Source organism: Lactuca saligna, chromosome 8, assembly GCF_052625555.1.
Source record: "Lactuca saligna cultivar CGN05327 chromosome 8, ASM5262555v1, whole genome shotgun sequence".
In the NCBI taxonomy this organism is placed as follows: domain Eukaryota; kingdom Viridiplantae; phylum Streptophyta; class Magnoliopsida; order Asterales; family Asteraceae; genus Lactuca; species Lactuca saligna.
The window spans coordinates 252,131,834-252,142,129 of record NC_136424.1 but is presented as its reverse complement, the minus strand read 5'-3'; the positions used below and the strand labels follow the sequence as shown (position 1 = coordinate 252,142,129).

The 10,296-nt window shown below is 30.2% G+C and overlaps 2 protein-coding genes across 2 annotated transcripts; both read left to right on the top strand.

Annotated features, from left to right (window-relative positions):
• The first annotated feature begins 4,298 nt into the window (after window positions 1-4,298).
• On the top strand, window positions 4,299-6,490 carry LOC145010602 (zinc finger BED domain-containing protein RICESLEEPER 2-like). The gene is made up of 3 exons (XM_078969125.1): window positions 4,299-4,518; window positions 5,140-6,384; window positions 6,459-6,490. The coding sequence occupies exons 1-3, from the start codon at window positions 4,299-4,301 to the stop codon at window positions 6,488-6,490; spliced, it is 1,497 nt and encodes a 498-aa protein (XP_078825251.1).
• A 596-nt stretch (window positions 6,491-7,086) lies between these two features.
• LOC145011792 (pentatricopeptide (PPR) repeat-containing protein) lies at window positions 7,087-9,728 on the top strand. The gene has a single exon (XM_078970528.1). It carries the CDS (start codon window positions 7,302-7,304, stop codon window positions 9,702-9,704), a length of 2,403 nt encoding a protein of 800 aa, XP_078826654.1. The 5' UTR covers window positions 7,087-7,301; the 3' UTR covers window positions 9,705-9,728.
• Window positions 9,729-10,296: the final 568 nt, after the last annotated feature.

Sequence of the window (10,296 nt, the reverse complement as noted above, 5' to 3'; positions counted from 1 at the left end):
GTACGCGTAGCGAACCCCTATGGTACGCCCAGCGTACTCACTTGCTCAACAAAATTCACTCAAGGGCCAAACATGGCCAAACACTAAGAACAAGGGTGAAAGAATAATACCTGAATCTTGGGGTGTTACAGTAGTATATAATTAACAATGTGTTTTAATTATTTACAAAAGAGATAATTTTATATTTTTAATACAAATAAAGACAATTCATTTGAATTATCTGGTAGTCCTATTCCTACCATACCTAGTATTCTAAACAACATGTCATAGCGGCACCAAGATGTGTCAAAACGTCGAGACGTAAGGGAGGTGTTCCGAAAACATGCAAGACTTCTTTGTTAGGCGCGAGTGTGACGTACAAAAAATATGGTTAGATACAAGTTTTTTTCAAGGCACGGGTTTGTTTTTTTCCCTATCAAACATGCAAAAATTGAGTTTTTGTTAAATTTTTTAAAATTAGAAATTTAATATATTTGATATTAGAAATTTTTTTAGACAAAATTGCAAAAATGGTCCATGTGGTTTGTCAATTTCTGTGGTTAAGGTCCAAAAAAAAGTTTATTAGCAAAAAAGGTCCCTACTCGATGGTTTTGTTGTGATTTTGATCCTTACTTCGTTAAGTTTAACATCATGGCTGTTCACTTTTGGCAAACGACGGATTTATCCCAGGGACTATTTCTGCACTTTTTATCTTTTTACCAAACTTCAAGGACCAATTATGCAATTATTCTTTTTTATTTTATTGAAATATTAAATAATTGAATTACTTTTTTCTTTTTAACTTTTTACTTATTGTATTATTTTTTTATTGATTTATTATATATTAATAAATATTATTTTTAATATATTATATTTATATATTAATAAATATTACTTTTTTTATTAACAATTTTTTAATAATTTTTTTGAATTTCTTTTTTAATGCATTAATTTTTTTTGTTGGATTATTATATATTAATAAATATTATTTTAACATATAATATTATATTTATCTATTAGTAAGTGTTACTTTATTAGATTAATAAATTCATTTAATTAATTTTTAATTTTTTTTATTTTGTTATTTGTTTTGATTGGATTATTATATATTAATAAATATTATTTTTAATATATTATATTTATATATTAATAAATACTACTTTTTTTATTAATTTTTTAATTGATTTTTTTAATTTCTTCTTTTTTGCATTAATTTTTTTTATTGTATTATTATATATTAAACAAATATTATTTTTAGCATATAATATTTATCTGTTAGTAAGTGTTACTTTATTGGATTATTAATTTTATTTAATTAATTTTTTGTAATTTTTTTATTGCATTAGTTCTTTTTATTGGATTATTAATTTAAATTTATTATTTTTATTTATAATAAATAATATTTTTAATTGTTTTTATTTTTTTAAATTTCTTTCTTTATTGTTTCAAATCAAAATACCAAAAAGTCATACCCACCCCACATTCTCTAATTTATTTTAAATATTTGAAAGATAACATATTTTGGACAACACAACCACCATCACTCAGTCACAACAAACCACTATTGGGACGTCTCCAACTCTGTTACTATATATATATATATATATATATATATATATATATATATATATATATATATATATATATATATATATATATATATATATATATAAGTTCAATAATTATTCATGAAGTGAAATTATCGTGTGTATTTTAGTTTTTGTGTATTCACATATATCTAAATTTGTTATTTATTTCAATAAACTTATGATTTTGACATATATAATTTCCCTAAAAATATTTCTACATTAATTACCAAATCTAAGTATTTGCTACTCGGCGGTCGGCCGAACGAGTACCGAATAACGAGTTTTACAACTTTGTCACCACCTATAGTGGCTATGGTGGTTTGAAAACCCTCGACCTAACATTGTCATCATCGATGGTGGTATCTGTAATGAATGGTTGGATGGAGGAAGTATGTTTTCTGGGGCTTATTTTACATTATGTGGGTAGTCAACTGGTGTAGTTTTCATCGAGAATGGTTGACTGTAGTCGATGATCGATTGTTTCCAACGAGATGATACGACGACACAAGGTGGTAAAATGCAACGAATGGAGGAGCTGACTCGGAGTGTTCGGTGTTTTTAATTAAAACAATAAAGAAAGAAATTAAAATAAAATAAAAACAATTAAATAAATATTATTTTTTATAAATAAAAATAATAAATTTAACTTAATTATCCAATAAAAAGAACTAATGCAAAAATAAATAAATAAATAAATAAATAAATGAAATTAATAATCCAATAAAGTAACACTTACTAATAGATAAATATTATATGCTAAAAATAATATTTGTTAATATATAATAATCCAATAAAAAAGAACTAATACAATAAAGAAGAAATTTTAAAAAAGATCAATTGAAAAATAATAATAATAAAGTATTATTTACTAATATATAATTATAATATATTAAAATAATATTTATTAATATATAATAATCCAATCAAAAGATTAACGAAATAAAAAAATTTTAAAAAAATTAATTAAATGAGTTTAATAATCTAAAAAACTAACACTTACTAATAGATAAATATTGTATGTTAAAAATAATATTTATTAATATATAATAATCCAATAAAAAAGAATTAATACAATAAAGAAGAAATTAAAAAAAAATAATTAAAAAATTTAATAATAAAAAATTAATATTTATTAATATATAAATATAATAGATTAAAAATAATATTTATTAATATATAATAATTCAATAAAAAATAATACAACAAGAAAAAAATTAAAAAGAAAAAGGTAACTAAAATAATTAATATATAATAATTTAATAAAATGAAAAAGAAAAATTACGTAATTGGTCCTTATAGTTTGGTAAAAAAATAAAACTGCAGAAATGATCCCAGGGGTAAATTTGTCATTTGCCAAAAGTTAACAACCATGCTATTAAACTTAACGAGATTGGGACCAAAACAACAACAAAATAATCAAATAAGCACCTTACCCACAGAAATTAACAAACATAGGGACCATTTTTGCAATTTTGTCTTTTTTTTTTTTACTATAAAACTATAAAACTGTCATTCATAACTAGGGGTGTCAAAAAAACCTGAACCCGAACCCGAATAACGTAAATAGGGTCGGGTTAATCGGTTCTAAAATTGAAATCGGGTTTATCGGGTCAATCCGAATAACCCGTAATATGTATAGGGTCAGGTTTCGGGTGTATAAAATCTATCTTAATCGGGTTTGGGTTAACCCAATTAACCCGTTTAAGGTTATAATTAATAACATGCTCTTATTACTTGTACTGTACAATACTATTTGGGCTTATGTTATTTACTTGTTAGTCATGCAAAAACAATAAGCCTAGTAAGAAACACATGCTTCAAACCCTCGTAAGTCGCAACAGATACGTCTCAACTTAAACCCTTGCAACTCGCACGTACTTTTTTGGTCGTCAAGTTCTCCAATCCTCTTCAAGAACACGGTAACAATAAGATCCTGCAGAATCTTTCTGTTTTCACGTATTAAACTCTCAATCGTCTTCCCATTATCGATTTCTTTGCTTATTCGCTGAATATGTTATACGTATTCATGAGAATGTGTTTGCTTCTTTGCTTAAAATCACAATAGCATTGTTTATTTATTGTCGGAGAAAATTAGAACCGTGAATTATGTGTGCTGAATATGTATTTAGTATTTGCAGAATTATATTGTTTGTAGTTCTCAATCGAATTCCATTAATTAATGATGTATATGATTGTTTTTTTAAAAGTCAAAAATAATAAATTTTGTGAATTTGTATTGATCAATTTTTATGGCCGGAAGTTAAAGGATTTAATGGTTCTTGTCTTCTTGTGGTGTCAACTTGTTCGCTGTTACCGATTCATAGGTGAAAGTGGGAATGAATAAAAGGTAGACAAAATAAAGTACATAAAAATTGAGTTGTTGTTTCTTGTTTGGTTACTCTCACCAATCACCATTATTATAATTTACACTAAATATCAACACAAGATAAAATAAAGAAGTACATATGAATTTGGTTGTTTCTTGGCATATGAATTTACTTTTTTTCCTATTGGTTTAAACTAATGCTTTGGGTTTGTATATTAAAAAAAAATGTTGTTTGATGTTTGTTTGTAATTTTAAATACATTGAATTGTAGGTGAAAAGGCTTTGTGAATTGTGAGCTTTATAAATTATTTTACTGGAGCTTATAAAATCTTAAATAAAGTGTTGTTGACCTAATTTTATTATCAAATATTTATGATTTTCTTATTGATTTTTATAATGTACAGATGTCAGATGCAATGGAATTTGAGGATGAAACAACAATAGAAATTGATAGAAACAATAATAACAATGAAACCCAAGATGAAATCCAAAATGAAACCCAAGAACATGTCAAACCACAAAGAGCTTCAAAAAAACGATCATGGGTTTGGGATCACTTTAAAGAGGAACCTTTAAAAGAAGGGATGGCAAAAAAAGATCAAAGAGCATATTGTACACATTGTGGTAAGTCATACTTATATGAGTCAAAAGCATATGGTATTAAAAATCTCTCGAATCATTTAAAAAAGTGCACAATATACTTGAAAAAAATAAGTGCCGGTCAAACTCAAATTACTTTTGAACATGGTGATACAAACAAAATGATGGCATGGAAGTTTGATAAAAAAGAAAGTAAAAAAGCCTTAGCCCACATGATTATAGTAGATGAACTTCCATTTAGTTTTGTCAAGGGTGAAAGGTTTAGACACTATAATAGAATTACTCAACCGTTATTCCATGTTCCATGTAGAGGTACAATAACACAAGAGTGTTTGACATTGTATTCTGAAGAGAAAAAGAAACTTCGTGAATTAATTCAAAAAAACATCAGTAAGATATGCTTGACTACTGATACTTGGACATCCATCAAGAAAAAAAGTTACATGGCTCTTACCGCCCATTTTGTAGACAATAATTGGAACTTGAAAAAAAAGTGTTGAATTTTTGTCAAGTTGATGGTCATCGGGGGGTTGAGATAGGAAAAGGAGTAGAGTCTTGTTTGAATGAGTGGGGAATTGATAATGTTTTGACAATTTCGGTTGATAATGCAAGCGCAAATGATAATGCAATTGGTTTTTTGAAAAGAATATTTGCAAATAATCATAATTGTTTGTTGCATGGAAAATGGATTCACATGTCACATTTTGAATCTAGTAGTACAAGATGGTATTAAAAATATTGATAAGTCAATTGAGAATATACGATGTGCAATTAAGTGGATTAAAAATTCGGGTGCTAGACTTGAGAATTTCACGAAATGTGCTGAAAATGCTAGATGTGCAAGTACAAAACATTTGATCCTTGATGTTGCACATAGGTGGAATTCCACCTACGAAATGCTGGAAGCAGCTCAAGCCTATGAACAAGCTTTTGATAGGTATGATTTGGAAGATGTGAGTTTTGGTAATGAAATACGCAACAAAGGTCATTCGATTCCCACATCGGAAGATTGGACAAAAGCTAGAAAGTTGTGTCAATTTCTCAAAACATTTCATGATGTTACATTGAAATTTTCCGGGACAAAGTATGTGACATCGCACATTCTTGTGGTTGAGTTAGCTAAAATACACAATATTTTGGTAGAACAACTTCAATGCGATTATTTAGAAGAACAACCAACGGATCAACATCTTTATGATATTGCTAAGGTGATGAAACCTAAGTTTGACAAATATTTTGGTGATATTGAAAATATGAATTTGTTGGTATATTTTGCCTTCATACTTGATCCAAGAAACAAGGAAGAATTTTTGGAAATTATTTTGGATGATCATTATGGGCTTGAAGGAAAACCAGTTGTTGAATTAAAGAAAATGCACATAAAAAATGAATTAAAAGCTTTGTATGAAGATTATGTGAGAATTCATGCCCCACCATCTACTACTTCTTCAACTTCAACATCAAGAAAACGGCCGAACCCCAATAATCCTACATCTACCACAACAAATTCCGATCATGGAGATAGATTGAGAAATAGGATGAAAACGAGCCAAACATCCTCATCCTCAATTAGTGAATTGGATAAGTATTTGGGTGAAAGTGTTGAAGATTTTGATACAAATGTTAGTTTTGAGATATTGCTTTGGTGGAAGGTAAATAGCCCGAGATTTCCAATTTTATCTCTTATGACTAAAAATTTGTTAGCTATTCCCATCTCAACCGTGGCTTCGGAGTCGGTATTTAGCACGAGTGGAAGGATGTTGGATTCATATAGGAGTTCTTTAGGCGACAAAACTATCGAAAGCCTAATTTGTACACAAGATTGGCTTTGTAAAAGTATTAACACGGAAAAAGATGAAGTTTGGAAAACAATAATTCTCCTAGAGAAAGGTACTTTCAATCATCTATAATTTTTTTACTAAATTTATCTTATTATATGTTGCTAATTATTTTTGTTTATGTAGTTTTGCTGGAACAAGAAGGTGCAAACTTATAATTTTGAACGTAAGAGATGAAAGAAAGGAAGCTTGTTTTGCCAATTCAATTATTTTGGATATAAACACTTGATTTCAAACCCATTTGGTTTTGTTGCTAATATGCTAAACTATTGCTCGTGACAAATTTTATTATGGAGTGTTTCAACAAGTATTTTATATTATATTTTTGACATGTATAAACTAACAAAATACAAATTACAAGAATGCAAAAAAAAAATATACATATTTGATAAATGCTACTGTTCACAGTGAGTTTGTGAACTCACAAAGAACCTACCAAAATTCTAGATATAAGAATTACAACTTTTGTGACCCACGATTGGGTATCCATGTACAAACTCCACAAAAAAAGAGAACTTTTTAAAACATTACATTTTATTTTTATTTTAACCCGATTAACCCGGCTAACCCAACCCGGTTAATCCGAAACCCGACTAACCCGAACCTTAATAGGGTCGGGTTTAAGATTATTTTTTTAAAGAAAAACCCGACTAACCCAACCCGTTTACCCCAAAACCCGATCAGACTGACCCGATTAACAGCCCTGTTCATAACTCCTCTCGAGGCTTGACCGTGCCTGTCAAAACAACACCTAAATCCTGTTTAGAACCTTGCTCCGACCCGAATGTCAAATACGTATCGGAAGAATCATCCATTCCAATTCGGATTCTACCGGAATCCGCGAAACCCATCGAGAAGGGCAGCGATTTGGTCGTCGTCTTCTTTTGCTCAACTAACATCTTCTTCTGTCTGTTGAGTTGCTTCATCTTCGTATGATCAAATTCAGTCGCTACCCCAAGGAGAGTAGCAATGGCGAAAGGAAGACTACCATTCCTTCCCAAGCTCACAATAACACTTTCTTCTCCCTCATCAATCTCGAATCCTAAGTTCTTCTCTTCAAACTCCCAAAACAATGGTATTGCAGTCACCAATGATCCACATGAACAACTCAGAAATCTTCACACACTACTGCAGCAAGGCCAAACCCAAACAGCCAAAAATCTAATCAAATCCCTAATTACTTCCAAGTCCATCTTCACTTCACCTTCTGATATCTACTCTCAGTATATGGAAAAACCCAAAGTTTTTTCAAGCTTGATTTTATCGGTTTGTGCAGAAGCAAACTTCCCAAATGAAGCCATGGACTTGTACACGTTAATCAGGAAAGATGGTGTTTTCCCTTCCATTGCTTCATTTAACTTACTCCTGGAGTGTTTGGTTTCATCTGGTCAGTACAGTAAAGTGTTGGAATTGTTTGATCATGTTATTAGTTCGGGTATCAGGGTGGATAAGTTTACATTCGGGAAGGCTGTGCAATCAGCAGTGAAGATGGGAGACCTGCGACGGGGTATGGATTTGATGGATTGCATGAAGAATACCGGCAGAATGAATGTCAGTACGTTTGTGTATAATGTTTTGATCGGTGGGCTGTGTAAACAGAAGCGATTGATGGATGCACGAAAGCTGTTTGATGAAATGCTTGAGAGAGATGTAGTTCCTGATAGGGTTACATATAACACAATGATCGATGGATATTGCAAAATGGGGAATTTAGACGAAGCATACAGGGTTCGTGAAAAGATGAAGGCTTGTAATGTAGGGCCGAATCTTGTTACATTTAATACACTACTCAGTGGTCTCTGTAAAGGGAAGAAGATGGATGAGGCAAAAAGGGTCTTTGAAGACATGAAAATTCATGGCTTTGTTCCCGATGGATTCACTTACAGCTTAATGTTTGATGGGTTTTCAAGATCTGGTGATATAGATGCTTGCATTTCATTACACGAACAGATAGACAAAAATGGCATTCATATCAATGAATACACTTGCAGTGTTTTGTTGAATGTGCTATGCAAGGGAGGGAAAACTAACAAAGCTGAGGAGATTTTGGTAAATTTAATGGAGAATGGACTTGTTCCAACACAGGTAATCTTCAATACAATCATTGATGGCCATTGCAAAGAAGGTAACACAGAAATTGCCCTTTTGTCAATTGAAAAAATGAAATCCAATGGCTTAACACCAAACTCCTTCACCTTCAATCCAATAATCAACAAGTATTGTCAATCTGGTAATCTTTTAAAAGCAGAAGAACTGATAAAAAAGATGCCAGAAATGGGTTCTTCACCAGATGTTGTAACCTACAACATACTAATCGATGGGTTTGGACGAAATTTAAAGTTTGATAAATGTTTCAAGATTCTTGAAGAAATGGAAACTAATGGCTTAAAACCAAATGCTGTAACATATGGATCTTTAATGAACCAATTATGCAAAGATGGAAGACTTATGGAAGCTGAATTGGTGTTCAAAGATATGATAGGTAGAGGTATTTTCCCAAACACAAATACATATAACATGCTTATTAATGGGTATTGTAATACAGGAAAGATAGAAGATGCTTTCAAGATCTTTGATGAAATGTGTAGAAATAAAGTTGTTCCATCTTTGGTTACTTACAATACACTCATAAATGGGCTATGCAAAAAGGGTAGGGTTGAAGAAGCCGAAGAATTTGCTTCAAGAATCACAAATGGATATCTAAAATGTGATGTTATTACATATAATTGTTTAATATCTGGTTATTCAATAAAGGGTGACACCCAAAAGTGTTTAGAGTTACATGAAAAGATGAAATCATGTGGAATTAAACCTACTATAAACACATATCATCCACTAATTACTGGATGCAAGAATGAGTTAATACTTGTGGAGAAACTCATGAAAGAAATGTCAGATATGAAGTTGGATCTTGATCGGGTGATATATAATGAACTCATTCGTTGCTATTTTGATCATGGTTTTGTGGAAAAGACAGTTGAATTGTTTCATGAGATGATTAATAAGGGAATTGTTCCTGATAAAATGGCTTACAATTGTTTGATTATTGTGTACTTAAAGGAGGGAAAGATTGATGAGTCGAAGGATCTTGTTGATGAAATGAAGGGGAATGGATTAGTTCCTAAAGCTGATACTTATGATGTTATGATTAAGGGTCTTTGTGATATTAAGAAGTTTGGTGAAGGGTATTTTTGGTATAGGGAAATGGTTGGAAATGGGTTCTTGCCAAGTGTAAGTGTTGCTAATGAGCTTGTTACTGGTCTTAAAGAAGAAGGGAGGTTTAATGAGGTTGAAATGATATGCTCAGAAATCAGTATTAAAGGATATGATTATTCTGATGCTAATAAGGATCTTTCTGCTGCTTTAAAATGATTGAATTCGGTTTAATTTCTTTAACATCACCATTATGCAACATAGGTCCAATCATTTAAATAATTCACCCAACATACCAATGAGTTTTGAATTATATCGAAAACATTTTTATGTATTTTGCTTAATAAATAAGTTGTATTCAATTTGTTTTTGGAATGTTAATGGAAACATAAAACACAATGATATATATAAATCAGTTTGAACATGAGAGAACTAGAATAAGAGCACTATTAGAAAGACTGCAAAGATAGTATCGAATTGAATAGCAACTTGAGTGTTGCATTGTTTTTGGATGAATTTTTACATTAGTTGGTTTGAATTTGATTATATAGGGCATGGAAGGGTAGTTTTGTCTTTTCATAGAAATAGAAAGAGTGGAATTTGATTTCTAGGCATCATCCTTAGGAATGATAACATCTCTCAAATACGGATTTTGACGGAATTCAATTCCAACAAGGGCAATTTTCCTCATTCTAGCACTGTACTTTTTTTTTTTTTTTTTTTTTTTTTCATTATTACAACATTATATTTTCAAATTGTATTTTAAAAAGTTTACCCATTATAGGAATGAGTTTTGAATCATCACATGACA